Here is a 22277-nt window from a genome sequence, read left to right on the forward strand (position 1 = left end):
ATGTACGCCGTGTACAAGCAGGCGCACCCGCCCACCGGCCTGGAGTTCTCCATGTACTGCAACTTCTTCAACAACAGCGAGCGCAACCTCGTGGTGGCCGGCACCTCGCAGCTCTACGTGTACCGCCTCAACCGCGACGCCGAGGTAGGTGCGGGCCGCGCCGGCCTCTCGCAGCTCCCTGCAGTCTCCCGAGTACTCGCCGAGGGCGGCGCGCGGCGGCGGACGGAGAAGCGAGCCCCGCCGAGCGCGGCGGCCTCCGGGGCGGCTCTCTCCGGGGCGGCTCTCTCCGTGCCGGCTCTCTCCGTGCCGCTTCTCTCCGCGCCGCAGCGCTCCGCCTGCCTTCCGCTCCCCGCGCCCGTGCGTCTTCTGTGCTCTTCGGTCTTTGCAGCAAATCACGTAAGCGCCTACTGTGTGCTGGGCAGTGGAGGTACAGCGGTGAACAAAAGCTACCAAAAGTCGGCGGCAGAGACCGCGCGCGAAGTAGAAACACACCTGTAAACAGGCTTGGAGGTTGGAGCGAGTGCAGCTGAGGTAGAGGAGGGAACGAGGGAGACCAGAGTGTCAGTCCGACAGGAAGACTGACAAAGACGGGACAAAGTTCCTGGCCAAAGGAACGAGGCTGGGTCTCGTGTGGGGCCAGAGAGCCCACAGGAGTTTTTCTAGAGTGTGATGGACCCATCCGTAGAGGAAACAAGTGCTCTGGTTGCCCAAGCGGTGAGAGTTGGTCCACGAAAGTTTCTTGCCAGAGCTGGTTTCTTACCTGTTCTCAAGGGGGCAGTAAGACTTCTCCAGGCACAAGGATGGGGAATGGAGGGTGTTCCGGGCCGAAGGAATAGCCGGCACACAGGCCAGAGCAGCTGAGGATGGCGGGGGCAGGCACGGTTGGACTGGGGTGTAGAGCGGAAGTGGGGTGGGGGGAAGAAGGCACATCGTGGTCAGGATGGTTGACCCCAGAGCAGGGAGGAATCACCGAAGGCTTTGAGTAGGGGCTGACGCAGCATGCACGTGGGGTCAGAGGGGCGGACGGAAGGAGGCTGACCTTCCTGGGCACCTACTTCAGGACACGTGTGTTTGTTTTTGCATTAAATATGTAGAGTACTAGGGACGCCTGGGTGGCTCAGTCGGAAGAGCATAGGACTCTTGATCTTGGGGTCATGAGTTTGAGCCCCGTGTTTGGCGTAGAGGTTACTAAAAGTGATTGAATGAATCCATCAGTCCCCATATTGTATGAGAGCGTCTTTGCTGTAATCACTAAACTAGAGTTTTTTCACTCCTATGTTCCAATAAAGTTCCCCCTTCTCTGATGCCTGTCATTCTTTAGAGACAAATGAGAAGCATTTACATCATTGTATATTTAAAAAAATTTTTTTACATTTATTTTTGATAGAGACAGAGCACAAGTGGGGGAGGGGCAGAGAGAGAGAGAGAGAGAGAGAGAGAGAGAGAGAGAGAGAGAGGAAGACCGAGAATATGAAGCAGGCTCCAGGCTCTGAGTTGTCAGCACAGCCTGACGTGGGGCTCGAACTCACAAACCGCGAGATCATGACCTGAGCCGAAGTCAGAAGCTTAACCGAGCCACCCAGTCACCCCTACATCATTATATTTTTTACATAAGGTTTCACAGCCCACTGGAATTCACTCGAGTCTTTTCAGCAGATGTTTGTTAAGCTTGTTTTGGGAGATGTTGGTGAGCACTACAGGTAGAGAGGCTTGCCCTTGTGGTGCTGCTGTTCCAGTGGGTGACAGACCACACACAGCCAGTAATACCGTGGGCTAGAGTTCGTTTATTTGTTTTGTTTTGGGTTTTTTTTTTGTTTATTTTTGAGAGAGAGAGAGAGAGAGAGAGAGAGAGAGAGCGAGAGTGCGTGCGTGCATGAGTGGTGGAGGGGCAGAGACAGGGAGACACAGAATCTGAATCAGGCTCCAGGCTCTGAGCTGTCAGTACAGAGGCTGACACTGGGCTGGAACCCATCCATGAACTGCGAGATCATGACCAGAGTCGAAGTCAGATGTTTAACTGACTGAGCCACCTAGGCGCCCCGCCTTGGGCTATAGTTTAAAGTGCTGTGGAAAGCATCAGAGCAGGGTCGGGGAGTAGGGAGCCAGGTGGGGTGTTAAATTTTGCCTCCTTGCAGAGTTGAGATTTGAGTAGGCAAGGAGGAGGGGCTGGAGAGAGCTTTGTGGGTGTCAGGTGAAGGTTCCAGGCAGGTGAAGGCCTTAGGGCAGTAGGGACTGGTGTTCAAGAACCAGCCAAGAGATGGGGCACCTGGGTAGCTCCGTTGTTTAAGCGTCTGACTCTGGATTTCAGCTCAGATCATGATCCCCCAGTTTGTGAGTTCAAGCCCCACATCGGGCTTTGCACTGGCAGTGTGGAGTCTGCTTCGGATTTTCTCTCTCTCTCTCTGTCACTCTGCCCCTCCCCAGCTCTCTCTCTAAAAGTAAATAAATAAACTAAAAAAAAAAAAAAAAAAAAAAGGAACAGAACCAGCCAAAAGGCCCCGAGGAAAAGAGGAGTGAGTGCAGAGGGGCGCCTGGCTGACTCAGTTGGTGGAGCAGGTGACTGACTCTTGATCTCAGGGTCATGGGTTCGAGCCCCACGGTGGCTGTAGAGATTACTTAAAAAAAAAAAAAAAAGAGGGGCGCCTGGGTGGTGTCAGTTAAGTGTCTGACTTCAGCTCAGGTCATGATCTCGCGGTTCATGAGTTCAAGCCCCGCATCGGGCTCTGTGCTGTCAGCCCAGAGCCTGGAGCTTGTTTCAGATTCTGTGTCTCCCTCTCTCTCTCTGCCTCTCCCCCGCTTGCGCTCTGTCTCTCAAAACTAAATAAAAACTTAAAAAAAAAAAAAAAGAGTGAGGAGAAGACAGAAGGTCAGAAAGGTGGTGAGGTGGGGGCCCGGTATCAGCATGTTGAGCTTTTAGGCCAATGTAGCGATTGACTGCTAACTCTGAGGTGAGGTTAAGGAGTGACAGGACCTGTGTTTTGCAAAGGTCACTCTAGCTGCTGTGTTGAAAAGTCTGTAGGGAGACGGGAGGGGGGCCTGCAGGGAGACCAGTCAGGAGCATCAGGTGGTCGGTTGGTGGAAAGCAGTCAGATTCAGGATGGACAGGATGTGGGATGTGAAGGGGTGAGGCGCCACGGGCAATGCTGAGGTTTTGCCAGGGTGCAGTTTTGGTTTGAGCACCGGGAGGGGCGGAGTTGCTGTGACCTGACATGGCGAAAGGGACGTAGGAGCTCCTCTTGGGACATCATGTTCCTTGTTGCATAACAAGGAAGGCACCCCCAAACTTAGAAACTTAAAACAACAGACGATATCCCCCAACTTCTGGGGGTCAGGGAGCCGGGAGTGGCTTAGCTGGGTGGCCCCTGCACAGTCTCGCCACAGTTCCATGTTGGCCAGGGCTGCCGTCCTCCGAAGGTCCTTGTGGGCTCAGAGTTTCTGCTTCTTACTCGCACAGCCGGCTGTCGGAAGGAGGCCTCGGTCCGTCACGTGAGCCTCACCACAGGGCAGCCTCCCCCAGAATGAAGGCTGAGAGAGAGAACAGCTCACCCAGGTGAAAGCACAGTGTCTTTGTAACCTGATCTGTACATGATACGCCGTCCCTTCTGTCACAGTGGGAAGGGCTCACAGGTAATGGTCTCTGAGAGGCCGGAGCCGTTGGGACTTTCTTGGACTCCAGACGCTGACAGGTGTACCACGGTGCCGACGGAACAGCGCACTGCGAGGTTGCGGGAGAGTTAGAGCAGCCGTCGTGCTGAGGAGCAGGGTGTGGCCTGGAGCTGAAGTTGGGCCCGTCAGACCCTCAAGCTGGTCGGGGTCACCCAGAAGGTGGCCATCTGGGCCCTGGGGTGCCCCGGCGTTGAGCAGTTGGCAAGAAGAGAGGAGGCCGAGGAAGACTTGGAGGAGGGAGGAAAGCCCAAGCCCAGAGGAGGTGGCCGATTGGGACCGTGGGTCTCCTACAGCTGGGCCTCAGGTGAGGCCCATGATCTGGAGGCCCTGGTGACTCTTGACAGGGGCGTCGGGGATGTGGGCCTGCAGGGTTAAGAGCCGAGCAGAGAAAGAGAATTAGTACCGGTGAACATAGACGGCTTTCTGAAGATTTGTACAAAGAGGGAATCAAAGAGATGGAGTGGTGACTGGCGGGAAAAGAGGGTTTTCGAAAGACGAGCGGGAGAGCACGGTGTTGCCCGCCGGGGCGGAATCAGCCAGTGCAGCAGGCTCGCCAGCCGCCCCCACTCGCAGCCCACTGAGATCCACGGGAGCTTTGTACGCCCTCAGGGTTGCGAGAATTCAAGAATTCCAGACTGCGTGTGGCTGCGAAGGCCAAGGCAGGTAGTTGCTGTTTGGCCCATCGTAGGAACGTTTGCAACTCTCGGGTCAGAGAAGTGTGTGGGGCGGGAGGTGGAGCGGATGGGGGGAAGCTGGAGAGGGCTCCTCAGGTGGGTGAGAGCGCTCGGGATCAGTCTGGTCATTGCTGTGGAGCAGGCTGCCCTGGAGCTTCCAACAGCAGTCTGGTACCACGGACGCATACGTCTGTGAGTCCCTTGGGGGTTTGGACAGGGCACAGTGTGGACCGTGGAGGCACCTGGCCTATGCTCTGTGAGGTCTGGGCTTCCACTGGGTGACTTGAAGGGTTGGGGGCAAGCCGGGTGTGTCTGTCTCTGTCTCTCTGCTCCTCTCTCCCCACGCAGCTGGCTTGGTTTTCCTGGCATGGTGGCCTCGAGGTGGTTGGGCCTCTTACTTGGAGCGCTTGCTTATGCGGAGGAAGAAGCTGCCAGTGATCCCAAGGGCCGGGCCCTGGGGAACCTGGTCCCCCTTCCGCACGGCCTGTTGTTGTTCAGAGCTGCCTCTAGTCCAGACTCAGGAGGGGGGCGATGGGCCCCGTTGAGGCTGTCTTCAGTCTGCCCCCGTGGAATCTAGTGCAGGTGGCTGCAGTGGGGTGACAGGAGTGGGGACGTCCTGGAGCACAAAGCGGGTGGGGATGTGTGTGGGGTGGGCAGTGTGGCTGGGGCCTCCGTCCTTTGGGTGAGCTGGGAAGCAAGGGCAGTTCTGTCAAGAGGCAGGGGGTGCAGAGCAGAGAAGCTGTGTGTGGGAGGGGGGTGAGTGCGTGGCCTGGGGCCGCCTAAGGGGTGCAACTGGGTAGCAGGAGAGGCCCCTGTGACCTTTGGGAGGGAAAATACATTGTGGTTGATTGAAATTAACAGAAGCCCCAGCTAAATAGAAAATAGATCACGGTTATGGATGGAAAGTCTCCACGTCGTATAGATGTCACCTTTCCTCAGGTTAACCCATAAATTCAGTGTCTTCGAAGTGGCAGTAGGTTTCTCATTAGATTTAGTAATCTGATTCTCAAATTTACATGGAAGAGCCAAAAATGAAGAATATCTAGGATAGTTTTTAAAAAATTTTTGAAGTTTATTTATTTATTGGGGAGGGGTGTGGAGAGGGGGAGAGGGAAAGAGAGTGAGAATCCCAAGCAGGCTCTGCACTGTCAGTGCAGACCCCCATGTGGGACTCGAACCCACGAACTGTGAGATCATGACCTGAGCTGAAACCAGGAGTCGGAGGCTTAACTGACTGAGCCACCCAGGTGCCCCTAAGATGATTTTAAAATGACCAACGGACACTTGCCCCATAGGACTGTCGAGAATTTTGTGCGTTGTACATGTGTTATTAGGTACATACAAGACAAATTTAGAGTAATTTTTGGGGTTGCCTGGGTGGCTCAGTGGGTTGAGTGTCCAACTCTTAATTTCAGCTCAGGTCATGGTGCCAGGGTTGTGGGATCAAGACCAGTGTCGGACTCTGTGCTGATCATGGAGCCTGCTTAAGATTCTCTCCCTCTGCCCCCTCCCCATTGCATTTTTTTCCTCTCTCTGAAGTAAAAAAAAAAAAAGAATAATGTTTTAATTTTGAACTGAACTTTTTGTGATGAAATATCCCTTTTTGCCTTTTTGTTTCTAATATTTTTTGCCTTAAAATCTAGTTTGTCCAGTAGCAGTGTAGCTATCTCAACTTTTTTCCCGTTTTTTGTTTTTTTGTTTTTTGGGGTTTCTTTTGATGTGAATCTCTACACCCAATGTGCGACTTGAACTCGCCACCCGGAGTTCAAGATCGAAGTCCGCATGCTCCAGTGACTGAGCCAGCCAGGGGCCCCTCTTTTTCTTTTTTTTAAATCTGTGTCCCTACATTGAAAGTGACTCCACAGCAGATAGTGGGTGTTATCATTTGGCAGTTTCTGTCCCCTAATTGGGTGTTTGGCAGATGTACACTTAATGTAATTTTGTGTGCACTTGAGCTTGAATCACTGTCTGTCTCACTGTCTTTCTAACCACACCCTCATTCTTTTTCCTTTTCTGTGCTTTGTTTTGGGTTAGTGAGGACTTTTTAAGTCATTTTATCTTCCTGTTGGCTTTTAGTTACGTGTTTCGTATTATTTTCTAGTGATGTTAACAGTTACGCTAGGCCTCCTGGATTTATTACAGTTTGGCTTAGATGAGCATTTTTGCTGCTCCCGGAACAGTATAAAATCCTTTATACTTTAGCCCTGTTTATCTCCCTGGGCCCCTGGTTTGACCTACGTTATCAGCCCTGCAGTACGTTATTACTGTTTTTAGCCTCTCAATTTTACATCATTTCAGACTCGAGAGAAGTTTCAAGAGCAGAAATTTCCAATGTACCTTTACCCACAGTCCCAGATGGAACATTGTGCCATATCTGCTTGCTTTCTTCTCTTTTTTTCCCTAAGCCTGGAGAGTAAGTCGTAGACAGGAGGCCTCTCAGCTCCTGGAGGTCAGCGCGTCCTGTGCACCCTGACAGCATGGAGGTCTGTCTCTTGCAGAGCCACAGAACAATGGTCTGATGACGACAGTGACACTGGGAGAAGGCCAGGCCTGGTCAGATCCTGCCAATTTACCCCGATATGACGTCTTTTGTAACAGAAGATGTCTCTTTGTATAGTCACTGGGCTGCTGGCTTGGATGGCGGGGTTCCCCCCGGAACATCACTGCGTTTCCCGTGGTAACTACTAAGTACCTTGTGGGACATATTTTGAGGTTGTGTAAACGTTGTCTTACTCCTCAAACTTTAATTTACTCCTGTTGGTTCCACCGATGGTTTTTGTTTCGGCTGCTTTTCCTGCCTCTTCCCTCTTCTAATTGTGTGGGCTTCCTGCCGCCAAGAGTGCTCCTTTCTCCCACGTGTCCTTCATCCCCTTATATCCTCCCAGCCTTATGAGCTCTTAGCAGCTTATAATCCTTTTTTATGGTGGGCTTTTCAACCTGAAGAACTTCCTTTAATAATCCTGCAGGTTTTCTACTGGCCGTGAGTTTGCTCCACTTTTGTATTGGAAATGCCTTTATCTCAGCTTCCTTTTCGAGGGGCATTTTCACTGGGTTTAGAATTCTAGGTTAATTGTTTCCTTTCAGCGCTTTCAAGATGTTATTCCACTGTCTGTGGCTTGTATGGTTTCTGGTGAAAATCAACTTTTATGGGGGCACCTGGGTGGCTTAGTTAAGCGTCTGACCCTTGATTTCCGCTCAGGTCATGATCCCATGATCCCAGGGATTGAGTCCCTGGTTGGGCTCTGTGCTGAGTATGGAGCCTGCTTGGGATTCCCCCCCCCCCCCCCCCCCCCCCGCCGCGCGCTTGAGAGTTCTCTCCCTCTCTCCTTCTCTCTCTCTCCCTCTCTCCTTCTCTCTCTCTCTCCCTCTCTCCCTCTCTCCTTCTCTCTCTCTCTCCCTCTCCCTCCCGCCCTAAAAAAAAAAAAAAAAAAAGTGAAAACCAGCTTTTATGAAGGTGATGTCTCCTTTTTCCTCTGGCTCCTTTTTTTTTTTTTTTTTTTTTAATTTTTTTTTTTTCAACGTTTATTTATTTTTGGGACAGAGAGAGACAGAGCATGAACGGGCGAGGGGCAGAGAGAGAGGGAGACACAGAATCGGAAACAGGCTCCAGGCTCTGAGCCATCAGCCCAGAGCCCGACACGGGGCTTGAACCCACGGACCGCGAGATCGTGACCTGGCTGAAGTCGGACGCTTAACCGACTGCGCCACCCAGGCGCCCCAACCTCTGGCTCCTTTTAAGGTCTTTTTCTTTGTCCTTGGTTTTGTCTTTTTTTTTTTTTTTAATTTTTTTTTTTTTTAACGTTTATTTATTTTTGAGACAGAGAGAGACAGAGCATGAACAGGGGAGGGGCAGAGAGAGAGGGAGACACAGAATCCGAAACAGGCTGCAGGCTCTGAGCTGTCAGCACAGAGCCCAACGTGGGGCTCGAACTCCAGACCGTGAGATCATGACCTGAGCCGAAGTCAGACGCTTAACCGACCAAGCCACCCAGGCGCCCCCTTGGTTTTGTCTTTTTACTGTGATGCACCTGGTTGTAGTTTTGTTTTCTTTCTCTTTTTTCAACAAGAAAGAAATGGCTTACTCCTGTGGCAGGGCATTTGTAAACATAGGGCTGAAGTCTAGGTCAGGGGGCTCTGTCCAGGGACGGGGCCAGGACGAGAAATGGCTTGTTTTCTGGACTTGCCTGTTCTCCTCCTGCATATCCCCTCTCACCCATTGTCCTTCCTCTCTGGTTGTGGCTTCGTTATTATTATCATTGTCGTTGTTATTATTATCTTTTTACTCAAGCTTATTATTTTGAGAGACAGTGAGAGCATGAGCAGGGGAGGGGCAGAGAGACCGGGAAAGAGAATCCCAAGCAGGCTCCGCACTGTCAGTGCAGAGCCCGACATGGGGTTTGAACTCAGGAATTGAGAGATCATGACCTGAGCTGAAATCAAGAGTTGGACGCTTAACTGACTCAGCCACCCGGGCACCCCTGGTTTGCTTTATATTTATCTTGTTTTGGGGTTTGCTGCTCTTCTTGAGTCTGTAGATTGATGCTTTTCATCAGTTTTGGAAAACGATTGGTCAACATCTTCATTTATTGATTCTGCCCTTCCCCTTCCTCCGTCGATGCCAGTGGTATGTTAGAGCATTTGACTAGGTCCATATGTCTCTTGAAGTTCTTCAAGATTTTCACTCTGCATTTTGCTTGTGGGTGGGACTACAGTTGGTCTGTATGTGTTGACCTCACCCCCAGCAAGGGGAGTGTGGGTGTCCCGGCTGGTCCTGGTCACAGAGGTGACTGGGACACTTCACTCCAGTGGGACCTTGTTGAAGGGTTGTTGTAGATGTCCCTTGTTTGGTTGAGGAAGTTGCATTCTTGGCTTACTAAGAATTAAAAAAAAATTTTTTTTTTAACGTTTATTTATTTTTAAGACAGAGACAGAGCATGAACGGGGGAGGGCCAGAGAGAGAGGAAGACACAGAATCTGAAACAGGCTCCAGGCTCTGAGCGGTCAGCACAGAGCCCGACGCGGGGCTCGAACTCATGGACCGTGAGATCATGACCTGAGCCGAAGTCGGACACTAACCGACTGAGCCACCCAGGCGCCCCTTTAATTTTGATGTTTATTTATGTTTGAGAGAGAGGCAGAGTGTGAGTGGGGGAGGGGCAGAGAGAGGGGGAGACACAGAATCAGAAGCAGGCTCCAGGCTCTGAGCAGTCAGCACAGAGCCCAAAGCGGGACTTGAACTCGTGAACTGCGAGATCATGACCTGAACCGAAGTCGGACGCTCAACCGACTGAGCCACTCAGGCGCCCCAATGTTTATTTATTTTTGGGAGACAGAGAGAGAGAGAGAGGGAGAGAAGGGGTGGGGGAGGAGCAGAGACAGAGAGGGAGACACAGAATCCGGAGCAGGCTCCGGGCTCCGAGCTGTCAGCACAGAGCCCGACACGGGGCTCGAACTCACAGACTGCGAGATCATGACCTGAGCCGAAGTCAGACACTTAACTGACTGAGCCACCCAGGAGCCCCTCTTTTCTTTAAGAAGGCTCCGTGCCTAGCGTGGGGCTTGAACTCATGACCCTGAGATCAAGAGTCACGTGCTCTCCTGACTGAGCCAGCCAGGCACCCCCTAAAATGCCTTTTCTGAAATGAGTTAATTATTTGGCTTTTCTCAAGCAGCTCTTTTCAGGACGTTGCCCAGTAGCACAAGTGTGTCATTAAAAACGATTTTGTTTCTTGTTATTAAAATTTCTACTTTGCTTTGAAGTGACAATTTACGAGTGTGTGTGTGTCAGCGTGTTGTTACCACTAACAGAGAACAGTCTCTTATGGACACGAAAACGTACCGAAGCTTGGAGCCCTTGTTTTTCTGTAAAAAACGTGCCCCTGCGTGGCGGTACCGCCAGGCCCTCTGTGTGGCACAGAGGACGGCTGCACTTGCCGCGGTTTCACTACCCGAGGTTACGGACGCTCTGCAGTCTGGATAGCGCAGTCCGGACGCCCTCTCCCACCCTGGGAAGGCCCTGGCCGGCTGTGGGATCGGGCGAGGCCACGGCCCTCTGCGGCAGCATGCCCAGCGCAGGCTCAGTGGGCACCCTACGTGTCAGGGGAGCCGGGGGCGGTCGCTTGTGGTCGGCAGCTGGTGGCAGCTCTCAGGGCAAGCTGGACGCCTGTCTCGTAGAGTGATGTCCGTGCTGTGGCTGGGCCCAGGGGTGAGTTTGGGGGGGGCACGGCCAGGCAGGTTTGAGGGTGCACGGAGAGAACTGCCATCCAGCCTCTGACCCCGAGCACTGCTAGCATCGGAGTGAGCGGGCTGTTGGGAAGCCAAGTTGGGGACTCGGGCTATGAGCACGAGTTTGTGCACATTGGGTTGGGGTGTGCACGGCTGTCTCTAGAAGTGTCTGGAAGCATGGTCCCCACCGCAGTGAGGGTTTGGGCAGGGCTGGCCCTGCGTTGTCTCCCCTCCTGGTCCCACCATGAGGCAGGACTCGCAGATGTCTGGCTGCAGCAGTGTGGTTTCACTGCCCACCCTCCTCTTCCCTCTCCCAGGCGCCAACCAAGAATGACAGGAGCACAGGTGAGTGCGGGGGAGGCTGCCCTGGCCCCAGACCTGGGGCCGTGGGGGCTGGGGTGCGGGCCCAGAGCTGTACCCACCGGCCTCTCCCCCAGAGGGAAAGGCCCACCGGGAGCACCGGGAAAAGCTGGAGCTGGTGGCTTCCTTCTCCTTCTTCGGCAACGTCATGTCTATGGCCAGCGTGCAGCTGGCGGGTGCCAAGCGGGATGCCCTGCTCCTGAGCTTTAAGGATGCCAAGGTAGGTGATGGCCTTGGAGGTGGGAGTGGGTGTGGGAGGCCTGTGGGGGGAGGGGGGATTGGGGGGGAGGGGAGTCTGGGGCCATAGCTCTGACCTGCCCTCCAGCTGTCGGTGGTGGAGTATGACCCAGGCACCCATGATCTGAAGACCCTGTCTCTACACTACTTTGAGGAGCCTGAGCTACGGGTAGGTCCAGGCCATGCCCCCAGCCCTCCCTGCCCCCCCCCCTCCCGCCCCAGCCCGTTGCCCCCTGCTCCCCTCCTATCCCCAGGCTGGCCTAACGGTGCCCTCTGCCCCCAGGATGGGTTCGTGCAGAATGTGCATACGCCGCGGGTGCGGGTGGACCCCGACGGACGCTGCGCGGCCATGCTCATCTACGGCACACGCCTGGTGGTCTTGCCCTTCCGCAGGGAGAGCCTGGCCGAGGAGCACGAGGGGCTCATGGGGGAGGGGTGAGTACTGGGGCAGGGGAGGGGCTCGTCCAACCGGAGCTCTCTCCTTCCTCCGCCCACTAAAGCCTGTGGCCCCCAGGCAGAGGTCCAGCTTCCTGCCCAGCTACATCATCGATGTGCGCGGCTTGGACGAGAAGCTGCTCAACATCGTAGACCTGCAGTTCCTGCACGGCTATTACGAGCCCACCCTGCTCATCCTGTTCGAGCCCAACCAGACCTGGCCTGGGTGAGGCCCCTCTGCTGTGGCTGCAGCTGCCAAGGCCTGGGGTGGGTCTCATTTGGGACTAGGACTGGGCCACCCCGCCCTTGGAGTGCTGTGACTGGCCCCCTGGCTGACCTACTTCTTTGTCCCCAGGCGGGTGGCTGTGCGGCAGGACACGTGCTCCATTGTGGCCATTTCACTGAACATCACGCAGAAGGTCCACCCTGTCATCTGGTCTCTCACCAGCCTCCCCTTCGACTGCACGCAGGCCCTCGCTGTGCCCAAGCCCATCGGTGAGCCCCTATGGGGCTGGGGGTGGGGGGGGTGGGGGGAGGGCGCTGAGCCCCGCCCACCAGCATGTCCATTTCCAGGTGGGGTGGTGGTCTTTGCTGTCAACTCGTTGCTGTACCTGAACCAGAGCGTCCCCCCATACGGCGTGGCTCTCAACGGCCTCACCACCGGCACCACCGCCTTTCCCCTCCGTGAGTGTGGGCTGGGGCAGGACCGCAGGGCAGGGAGGGCAGGAGGGCTGCGGAGTCTGTCTAACCACACCCTGCACAGGCACCCAGGAGGGCGTGCGGATCACCCTCGACTGTGCCCAGGCAGCCTTCATTTCCTACGACAAGATGGTCATCTCCCTCAAGGGTGGTGAGATGTGAGTCTCCCTCCCTTCGGTGAGCCCCGTGCCCCCCCTCTGAGCCCTGCCCCCAGCTCAGTGCTCCCCGTCCTGGCAGTTACGTGCTGACCCTCATCACGGACGGCATGCGCAGTGTCCGCGCCTTCCACTTCGACAAGGCGGCCGCCAGTGTCCTTACCACCAGCGTGAGTTGGGACTGGGTGGGTGGGAGGTGGCCCTGGGTCTGGGCCTGGTTTCACCCTGACCGCCCACTGGTCTTCAGATGGTCACCATGGAGCCTGGGTACCTGTTCCTCGGCTCTCGCCTGGGCAACTCGCTCCTCCTCAAGTACACAGAGAAGCTACAGGAACCTCCGGCCAGCGCCGTCCGAGAGGCTGCTGACAAGGTGGGTGCCCGGGGCCTGTCAGGACGCTGGCCTCTTGTGCAGGGCCAGCCTCAGAGGGCTGCTCACTGTCCCCTCCTGCCTCGCAGGAAGAGCCTCCCTCGAAGAAGAAGCGAGTGGACTCCACGGTGGGCTGGTCAGGTGAGGACAGGTCTGCACGGGACAGGGAGGGGCTGGTGGGGTTAGGCCTGGCGGCCAGGCAACCGGGCCTCCTGGCCCGACGGGGTCTCTTGTCTGCTGCAGGGGGCAAGTCGGTGCCTCAGGACGAGGTGGATGAGATTGAAGTATACGGCAGCGAGGCCCAGTCGGGCACACAGCTGGCCACTTACTCTTTTGAGGTGAGGTTGGGCACAGGGAGGGGCCTCCCACGCCAGCCGGCCTGCCTGCCTGAGCACTGCTGTGTCTGCAGGTATGTGACAGCATCCTCAACATCGGACCCTGTGCCAACGCTGCCATGGGCGAGCCTGCTTTCCTCTCTGAAGAGGTGCTTTTGGGTGAAGAGATGGGGGGCAAGGGGCTCACGCAGCAGTGGGGCCCTGTCCTCACTCTGAGCTGCTGTGCAGTTCCAGAACAGCCCCGAGCCAGACTTGGAGATCGTGGTGTGCTCCGGCTATGGGAAGAATGGGGCCCTGTCGGTCCTACAGGTATGTGGGGGCAGGCGGTGTGGTGCCTCCTGGCGGGACCTGGGTGAACTGACACCCCCCGCCCCCCATTCGTCCTTCTAGAAGAGCATCCGGCCCCAGGTGGTGACAACGTTTGAGCTTCCTGGCTGCTATGACATGTGGACAGTCATCGCCCCTGTGCGCAAGGAGCAAGTAGGTGTAAGCTGGGCTGGTGAGGAGGCCCTGAGTGGGGCAGGTGACCCGTTGCTGCGTCCGCATGGACTCAGCCTGAGCGTGCGGGTGGCTTGGAGGCAGTGGGGCCCAGACAGGGCTGGCCGTGACATTGCAGGCAGGCCTGGGTGCACACTTGCTCTGGTTTGGCTGGGGGTCTGCCCTCCCCCCACCCTCTTCCCAGGCACCCCTGGTTGGGTGGTGTGATTCCTGCTCTCCTTCTGCTGTCACAGGAGGAGACTTCTAAGGGGGAGGGTGCAGAGCAGGAGCCTAGCACTCTTGAGGCGGAAGACGATGGACGAAGACACGGGTTCCTTATCCTGAGCCGGGAAGACTCCACCATGGTAAGGGGTGGGGGTCCCGCAGCCTGGGGCGGGGTCCCACGGTGAGCGTGCGCCTCACTCTCCCATTACCTGCAGATCCTGCAGACAGGGCAGGAGATCATGGAGCTGGACACTAGTGGCTTTGCTACGCAGGGCCCCACGGTCTTTGCTGGCAACATTGGGGACAATCGCTACATCGTGCAGGTGTCGCCGCTCGGCATCCGCCTGTTGGAAGGAGGTGGGCTCGGGCGGGTGGGCAGGTGGGCAAGGGTGGGCGGTGCTGACCACCCGGTGCTGACCGTCCTGTGCCCACAGTGAACCAGCTGCACTTCATCCCCGTGGACTTGGGCTCCCCCATCGTGCAGTGTGCCGTGGCTGACCCTTACGTGGTCATCATGAGTGCCGAGGGCCACGTCACCATGTTTCTGCTCAAGAGCGACTCATATGGGGGTCGTCACCACCGCTTGGCGCTGCACAAGCCCCCGCTGCACCATGTGAGCCACCCTCCCCTCGCCATGCCCACAGCCTGCTGACTCCCCTTCCCCCGGAGCTGAGCCCCGCCCCTCCCCCTGCAGCAGTCCAAGGTGATCACGCTCTGCGTGTACCGTGACGTCAGCGGCATGTTCACCACTGAGAGCCGCCTGGGCGGGGCCCGTGATGACCTGGGGGGCCGCAGTGGCTCGGAGGCGGAGGGCCAGGGCTCCGAAACCAGGTATTCTGGGTGGCCGGGGCACGGGCTGGGGCCAGGTTCCCTGTGGCAGGCCACGCGTGACCTGTCTTCCGGCCCCGGCCTCCAGCCCCACGGTGGACGACGAGGAGGAGATGCTGTATGGGGACTCGGGCTCCCTCTTCAGCCCCAGCAAGGAGGAGGCCCGAAGGAGCAGCCAACCCCCCGCTGACCGGGACCCTACCCCATTCCGGGCCGAGCCCACTCACTGGTGCCTACTGGTGCGGGAAAACGGAACCCTGGAGGTGTGTGATGCCCTGCACCCCACGCAGCTCCCTGTCCCCTGCTCCCTGCGGCTGCTAATCCCACTCCCCACACAGATCTACCAGCTCCCTGACTGGCGGCTGGTGTTCCTGGTGAAGAACTTTCCCGTGGGGCAGCGGGTCCTGGTGGACAGCTCCTTTGGTCAGCCCACCACACAGGGTGAGGCCCGGAAGGAGGAGGCCACGCGCCAGGGGGAGCTGCCCCTTGTCAAGGAGGTGCTGTTGGTGGCGCTGGGGAGCCGCCAGAGCAGGCCCTACCTCCTGGTGAGTATGGGCCCTCTGTCCCCTCATGGTGGCTCTGCACTGCCCCCCTGCCCCTCCCCCTATGACCCTGCAGGGCGCCCCCCCCCCCCTTTCCCGTGGTGACCCCACGGTGCGCCTTTCCTTTCCCCTGGTGACCCCTCACTGCCGCACAGGTGCACGTGGACCAGGAGCTGCTCATCTACGAGGCCTTCCCCCATGACTCCCAGCTCGGCCAGGGAAACCTCAAAGTCCGTTTCAAGAAGGTGCGGTGACCAGGTTGTGCTGGGTGTGGGGTGGATGTGGAACGTGTTGGGGGGGAGACCCGGCCCTCATGGTGCACACACCTCCACCCCCAGGTCCCTCACAACATCAACTTCCGTGAGAAGAAGCCAAAGCCATCCAAGAAGAAAGTGGAAGGCGGCAGCGCTGAGGAGGGGGCTGGGGCCCGTGGCCGTGTGGCACGGTTCCGATACTTCGAGGACATTTATGGCTACTCAGGGGTAGGCAGGTGGCTTTATGGGGGGCCCGTGGGGGGTGCAGATGGGGCTTCCTCTCATAGTACCTGCCTTCAGGTGTTCATCTGTGGCCCCTCACCTCACTGGCTCCTGGTGACTGGCCGGGGGGCCCTGCGGCTGCACCCCATGGGCATCGATGGCCCCATTGACTCCTTTGCCCCATTCCACAACGTCAACTGCCCCCGTGGATTCCTGTACTTCAACAGACAGGTAGGAAGACCCCAGGACTGAGGCTGCTTCACGTTGCCCTCCTCACTTCCATCTGACACTCACCAGTGATGCCTGGGTCAGGAAGAGGTGCGGGGGCCCCCGAAATGAGGCCCTCAACGGCTCGTCACAGGGCAGGATCCTGGGTTTCATCTGGAGGGTCAGGGAGCTGTCTAGACAGTGGACAGGGCCAGGGTCAAAGAGGTGCAACCTGGGGCTTAACACTGGGAAAGCTTGGAGGACAGGGCAGGCGGCAGTGGAGACCGTAGCCCACAAGGGCACCCGTTTGCGGGGCCAAGGCCTAGTCACTGCTCTGTGGCTCAGACCCCAGCCCTGCCCTTCAGGAGCTGTGTGACTCTGGGCAAGACACCCACTCTCTCCAAGCCTCCCATTTCCTCCTCCACGATGCCAGTATATTGATAGAGGTGACCCCAGGTGACTGAGAAAACAGCGATGATAGCACGGCCAGGGCTTTGTAGATGCTGACACGCTTGGGACCATGGGTGAAGGGGGGCCCTGGCAGGGGCTCCCTTGCCCGTCTGTGCAGACTCTGGTGTGGTCAGTGTACCGGTAAGCTTTTGCTTCCAGCCTCTAGCTTCCTGTGAGCCTGGTCCTCCCTTGCCCTGACCCAGACAAGTCTGTGGCCAGCATCCCAGTCCTGGGTGAGCCTGAGGGAGGGGACAGCAAGCCGGTGAAGCACAGGACAGCTGGTCTCAGCCCCTTGCACACACCTGTGCCAGTAGAGCTGAGGGCTGTCCGCACGGAGCCCTCAGAAGCCTGGGATTTGCCTGGCCTGTCTTTGGCGGGTGCCTGGCTTCCCTGACCCTTGTACCCTGCCTCCCAGGGTGAGCTGAGGATCAGTGTCCTGCCTGCCTACTTGTCATACGATGCCCCGTGGCCTGTCAGGAAGATCCCACTGCGCTGCACAGCCCACTATGTGGCTTACCACGTGGAGTCCAAGGTCTGACCCCGTCCCCTCGAGGCCAGAGACCCTCTGGGTCTTGCCTCCGGCCTGCCCGTGACACCCTCCACTCTCCCAGGTGTATGCTGTTGCCACCAGCACCAACATGCCGTGCACCCGCATCCCACGCATGACCGGCGAAGAGAAGGAGTTTGAGACTATCGAGAGAGGTGCGAGATGCCCAGAGGGGGGCTTGCCGTTCGGGCTGCCCACCCTGACCGTCGCCTTTTGTCCTTGCAGACGACCGGTACATCCACCCGCAGCAGGAGGCCTTCTCCATCCAGCTCATCTCCCCAGTCAGCTGGGAGGCCATCCCTAATGCCAGGTGGGGCTGGGGCTGGCTGGGGACCTGGGGCCAGCCCATAGGCTGCATCCTGACCCTGTCGTGTGCAGGATCGAGCTGGAGGAGTGGGAGCACGTGACCTGCATGAAGACGGTGTCGCTGCGCAGTGAGGAGACCGTGTCCGGCCTCAAGGGCTATGTGGCTGCTGGGACCTGCCTCATGCAGGGGGAGGAAGTCACGTGCCGAGGGCGGGTAAGGGGCTAGCAGGAGGGGGCGGGCCGTGCCCGGCAGCCCCAGCACCGACCCTGTGCCTCACCCACCCTCCTTCCCCGGCAGATCCTGATCATGGATGTGATCGAGGTGGTGCCTGAGCCTGGCCAACCCCTGACCAAGAACAAGTTCAAAGTCCTGTATGAGAAGGAGCAGAAAGGGCCAGTAACTGCCCTCTGCCACTGCAACGGCCACCTAGTGTCTGCCATCGGCCAGAAGGTGTGCCCTCTCCCACTGCCCTTCCGAGTCCTGCCCGCTGCCTTCCGCTCGCTGCCTACTCCTTCTGTCCCCCTAGATCTTCCTGTGGAGTCTGCGGGCCAGCGAGCTGACCGGCATGGCCTTCATCGACACGCAGCTCTACATCCACCAGATGATCAGCGTCAAGAACTTCATCCTGGCCGCCGACGTCATGAAGAGCATTTCGCTGCTGCGCTACCAGGAGGAGAGCAAGACACTGAGCCTTGTGTCCCGGGTACCCGTGGGGCCTGTGCACAGTGCTGGGTGGGTGCTGGCCTCAGGCCGACCTTGACACCCCTCCTCCCCGTCCTCAGGATGCCAAGCCCCTGGAGGTGTACAGCGTGGACTTCATGGTGGACAATGCCCAACTGGGCTTCCTGGGTGAGCACGGGGCCTGGGGGGCTTTGGGGTCTTTCAGACCTTGGGTGTGGCCGGGCTGACCCTGGACACTCTGCTCCCCAGTGTCTGACCGTGACCGCAACCTCATGGTGTACATGTACCTGCCAGAAGGTGAGTGTTCCCTCTTCCCCTTTTGTGGGGCTGGGGGTTGGGCGGGCAGTGACCTGAGCTCCCTCCGGCTTAGCCAAAGAGAGCTTTGGGGGCATGCGCCTGCTCCGCCGGGCGGACTTCCACGTGGGCGCCCACGTGAACACGTTCTGGAGGACCCCATGCCGGGGGGCTGCCGAGGGACCAAGCAAGAAGTCAGTCGTGTGGGAGAACAAGCACATCACGTGGTTCGGTGAGTCCCGGGTCAGATGGGGGCGGGTGTGTGGCATGGGGCAGGGGACGGTCAGCCCGGCTCACCCCGTGCCTCCCGCAGCCACGCTGGACGGCGGCATCGGGCTGCTACTGCCCATGCAGGAGAAGACCTACCGGCGGCTGCTGATGCTTCAGAACGCGCTGACCACCATGCTGCCCCACCACGCCGGCCTCAACCCCAGGGCCTTCCGGTGAGTTTGCCCCGCTCCCTCCCCCAACTCCTCCCCCCCCACGTCCTGCTGCCCGGCTGCCTGCCTGCCTCCCCAGGATGCTGCATGTGGACCGGCGCATCCTGCAGAACGCGGTGCGCAACGTCCTGGACGGGGAGCTGCTCAACCGCTACCTGTACCTCAGCACCATGGAGCGCGGCGAGCTGGCCAAGAAGATCGGCACCACCCCCGACATCGTAAGCCCACCCCGTCTGCCCCGCCCCGCCCTCCCCACTGCCCCCTACCCCCTCACCAGCCCCTCTCTCTCTGCAGATCCTGGAGGACCTGCTGGAGACGGACCGCGTCACCGCCCACTTCTAGACCCACCCCCATGTACCACCCCCACCCCTTTTTGTACAAAACACGAGGAAAAAGAGTGATTTGAAGAGAGTTTGTGGTCATTACAGGGTCTCCCGGCTGGGCTGTGGCCACAGCCCCGTGTTGTCCCCCACACCCGCTCCAGGCCACCGCTGCCTCGGCGCCCCCGGTCTTGGGGCACGTGTGCCTTCAACCCTGATCTGTTGCTTGGACGCTGGGTGAGCTCTGAGGTCTGCTGTCCCTGGGGCTCCCTAGGTCTCCAGGTACTGGGAGAGCTCCTGGGTCTCCGGCAGGAGGCCCAGCTGGAACAACAGCCGAACCAGGAGGGCAGTGAGCCGCATCGATAGGGTCTCCACCCTGGGGTGGGAGGGCACAGGGGTCATAGGTTGGTGGGGAGCAGGTATTGGCGGCCTGCCCCAGCCTGCCCCCTCCCACCCCCTCACCTTAGGGCCACTTCAAATTTGAATGTCTCCCAGATGACCTTGATGTGGCGCAGGAGGCTGGCACCGTAGATGCTCTGGTATGCCACACCCGCCAGGCGGCTCCAGCCCCTGACCGCACTGCCCAGAGACACGGTCAGTCCGGCACAGTCATTCCACACACCCGCGCCCCCCCCCCCCCGGGCATCACCAGCCAGCGCCCACCTCTTGGCCATGAGGAAGTAGCGGTCAACGGGGGCGCCCAGGGTGGTGGTGATGGCGCGCACGGTGTTGATGTTGCGCAGCACGAGCAGCATGGACCGCGGCAGGGCCTTGAGCACCCGCACGATGTCCGCGAAGTGCTCTCGCGCCATGGCCTGCATGTAGGCTGCCTCCTCGCGGCTCAGCAGGTGCGAGCGCCACAGCTGCCCCAGGCGCACGGGCCGCTGCATGAGCATCTCGGAGAAGAGGATATAGTCTGGGGGGGCAGGGGGGGGGGGACAGTGAGCCAGGCCCGCGTGCCCCGCGAGCCCACACGCCTGCACGCCCCAGCCTCACCTTGCACCCCAAGTGCGGCTGCGTGTGTCTTCATTGCCGCATCGTCCCTCAGGATGATGGCCCGCCACAGCTGGCACAGGGCTGCCCGGTCCCTAGGGGAGGTCAGCAGTAAGGCCAGAGCACCCCGGCCAGTGCCCCCCCGCCCCCACCTCCCCCCCCTTGCTCCCTGCTTACTTCTCATCCAGAAACTGGTAGAGCCCATGGTCCAGCAGCACCAGCTGTGCCTTCCCATCTGGGCCTTTCCGCACCAGAACTAGGGACACAGCACATTGGCTCTCGCCCCCCTACCCCTGGCCCCCCACCCTCACCCTGGGGTGGGGGTTCTTCCTACCATTGCCAGGGTGGGGGTCAGAGTGGATGAAGCCTGTGTAAAATATCTGCTCAGCAAAAGTCTGAATGAGCTTCTCTGCTATCTGGAGAGAGAACAGGACTACCACCATGGCCCTGTGCTCAGGGCGCCCACACACCCCTCCCACATCCACGCGCCGACGCGCACGGCACTCACGTCCTTCACTGCCAGCCCCATGGTCTTGATGGCCTCCACATCGTTGACCTTGCAGCCTTCACAGAATTCAGCTGTCAGCACACGCTGGGAGAGAGCAAGTGGCTGAGCTCAGCAGGCCCGTGCGTTCCCACCCAGGAGGGGGCCCAGCCCACCTTGCTGGACGTGTCCCAGTACACGCGGGGGACCACGATATAGCGGAAGTGCTGCAGCTCCTGTGCACAGCGCTCAGCGTTTCGGCCCTCGTTCTCGAAGTCCAGCTCCTGGGCCAGGGTGCCCTTCAGGTCCTGGGGGCCACATGGGCAGCTGGGGGTCCAGGTCAGGGACCAGCCCACCCCCAGCACACACGTGCAGACACTGCTCCAGCCTGCCTCTGGGCAGCGGTTACCTGGAGGACCCAGCTGAAGCCGAAGCTGGGGTGCATGAACTCGATGAGCTGGAGCAGGAGCTCCAGAGTGTGGATGTCGCCATCAAAGCGGTCCCGCAGATCGATGTACTGCACCTGCGTCAGGCAAGGCTGCAGGGAGGACCCAGGGCCGCCACCACAGCCCCAGAGCCCGCTGTGGAGCGGCGCCCCCCCCCCCCCATACCTTCACAGCCACGGCCGTGCCGTCGTGCAGCTTGGCTCGGTGCACCTGGGCCAGGCTCGCAGCAGCGATCGGCTGGTAGTCAAACTCCTGGAAGAGCTTGTGGGGTAGGGCCTGGAAGTCTTCAAGGAACAGCTCGTCCACCTGGCAGGAGAGGCTTCTTGGAGCAGCGTGGGGGCCGCTGCAAGGCCCCCAGCTCCCAGCCCAAGAGTAGGGCTCACCTCCCGGAAGCCACGGGTGAGGGCCCTGTCCTCCAGCACACGCAGGGTCCTGATATACTCCGGGGGCAGCAGGTGGTTGAAGGAGCACAGCCCCTGGCCCAGCTTCACGTAGAGGCCCCCGTTGCTGATGGCCCCGGCCACCAGCGCGTCAGCCGCCCGCTGGTGACATGCAGACATCACCTCCAAGTACCCCGGGCTGTTCTGACCACAGGCATGGAGGGAAGGGATGGGGGCAGGCAGGTGCCTCCTTAGTGCCCCCAACACCTACCTCCATCTGGCCTGTCCCCTTGCCCTGGCCCTCCCCCCACCGTGGCCAGGACACGGGGACAAACCTCTTCCACCCCTCGCAGGACGACGTTTACACACCACCAGTAGTCCAGGGAGATCTGGAGGCCGACCCTCAGAGACCTGTGGGCACAGGCTGTCCTCAGCCCTTGGCAGGCACTGGGCCTCAGACCCCCCACTAGCCCACCAGACCAAAGTGAGCACGTGGCAGGGGCTGTGGGGATCACAGGCCGGACCAGGACACAGAGGACGGGCTCTGGTCTAGCCTCCTTGCTCCCGGACAGCATTGCCGGCAGGGCGGTCTCCGTTCCTGGTCTGCACAATGGGCGGCCCGCGTCCATGCAACCCCTGTCCCTGAACGCGCCATCAGTGAGCATCCAGGATGTCTGGGGATGGCTCGCGCCCTACCAGTCAGGCATGGCTTCTTTCTCATTCTTTCACAGCACCTAAGAACTGGTGCAGCAGTGATGGCCGGCAAGCTGGCTGCTGTCACCAGTTCCTATGTGCAGATGTGACCTGGCTCCAGGCCCCTCCGTACTGCTGGCCCTGCCTCTGTACTCAGCCTCCTTTCCCGGACTGGGCTCTGCCAGCCCCCCAGGCGCTCTCCACATGTCCCCGGACAGCTCCACGGAGCTGTCCTGGGGCCCCAGGCCCCTCCTTATGACAGCGAGGGTACTCGCTCCCCGCCCTCCAGGCTATGGACAGGGACCCTGGGTCTGGAGAGGGAAAAAAACCAGGG

At 58.9% G+C, this 22277-nt stretch overlaps 2 protein-coding genes across 4 annotated transcripts in view; one reads left to right on the forward strand and one right to left on the reverse strand.

Annotated features, from left to right (window-relative positions):
• Window positions 1–19034, forward strand: CPSF1 (cleavage and polyadenylation specific factor 1). The gene is made up of 37 exons (XM_027063598.2): window positions 1–144; window positions 10883–10910; window positions 11003–11145; window positions 11251–11331; window positions 11446–11597; window positions 11677–11823; window positions 11953–12092; window positions 12171–12281; window positions 12361–12454; window positions 12534–12621; window positions 12699–12821; window positions 12908–12959; window positions 13062–13156; window positions 13228–13302; window positions 13382–13462; window positions 13544–13633; window positions 13885–13995; window positions 14071–14212; window positions 14290–14468; window positions 14550–14686; window positions 14772–14946; window positions 15022–15228; window positions 15381–15470; window positions 15564–15707; window positions 15780–15932; window positions 16774–16890; window positions 16970–17060; window positions 17131–17215; window positions 17284–17425; window positions 17510–17662; window positions 17739–17915; window positions 17995–18061; window positions 18143–18190; window positions 18264–18419; window positions 18501–18630; window positions 18707–18845; window positions 18922–19034. The coding sequence occupies exons 1-37, from the start codon at window positions 1–3 to the stop codon at window positions 18967–18969; spliced, it is 4335 nt and encodes a 1444-aa protein (XP_026919399.1). The 3' UTR covers window positions 18970–19034.
• The window catches only part of ADCK5 (aarF domain containing kinase 5), a 17579-nt gene continuing 14330 nt past the window's right edge, over window positions 19029–22277 (reverse strand). For 2 of the 3 annotated variants that reach the window (XM_027063600.2, XM_053208599.1), the window contains exons 4-15: window positions 21586–21661; window positions 21254–21454; window positions 21036–21176; window positions 20834–20947; window positions 20601–20732; window positions 20449–20532; window positions 20275–20356; window positions 20118–20196; window positions 19944–20035; window positions 19611–19863; window positions 19410–19526; window positions 19029–19323 (exon numbers count right to left, since the gene is read on the reverse strand). In XM_027063600.2, the coding sequence (XP_026919401.1) occupies window positions 19218–19323; window positions 19410–19526; window positions 19611–19863; window positions 19944–20035; window positions 20118–20196; window positions 20275–20356; window positions 20449–20532; window positions 20601–20732; window positions 20834–20947; window positions 21036–21176; window positions 21254–21454; window positions 21586–21661 (1477 nt within the window). In that variant the 3' untranslated portion in view covers window positions 19029–19217. The remainder of the gene's footprint in view (window positions 19324–19409; window positions 19527–19610; window positions 19864–19943; window positions 20036–20117; window positions 20197–20274; window positions 20357–20448; window positions 20533–20600; window positions 20733–20833; window positions 20948–21035; window positions 21177–21253; window positions 21455–21585; window positions 21662–22277) is intronic. The other variant, XM_027063602.2, reaches the window with a different exon arrangement.

The sequence above is a fragment of the Acinonyx jubatus genome, chromosome F2, assembly GCF_027475565.1.
Source record: "Acinonyx jubatus isolate Ajub_Pintada_27869175 chromosome F2, VMU_Ajub_asm_v1.0, whole genome shotgun sequence".
NCBI lineage: Eukaryota > Metazoa > Chordata > Mammalia > Carnivora > Felidae > Acinonyx > Acinonyx jubatus.

Bases quoted from the DNA above. Each gene is read 5' to 3' on its own strand.
- CPSF1 (XM_027063598.2), top strand. From the start codon at position 1: ATGTACGCCGTGTACAAGCAGGCGCACCCGCCCACCGGCCTGGAGTTC. The intron at 14,947-15,021 runs GTGTGTGATGCC...CTCCCCACACAG, and splicing joins GGGAAAACGGAACCCTGGAG to ATCTACCAGCTCCCTGACTG. The intron at 17,426-17,509 runs GTAAGGGGCTAG...CTTCCCCGGCAG, and splicing joins AAGTCACGTGCCGAGGGCGG to ATCCTGATCATGGATGTGAT.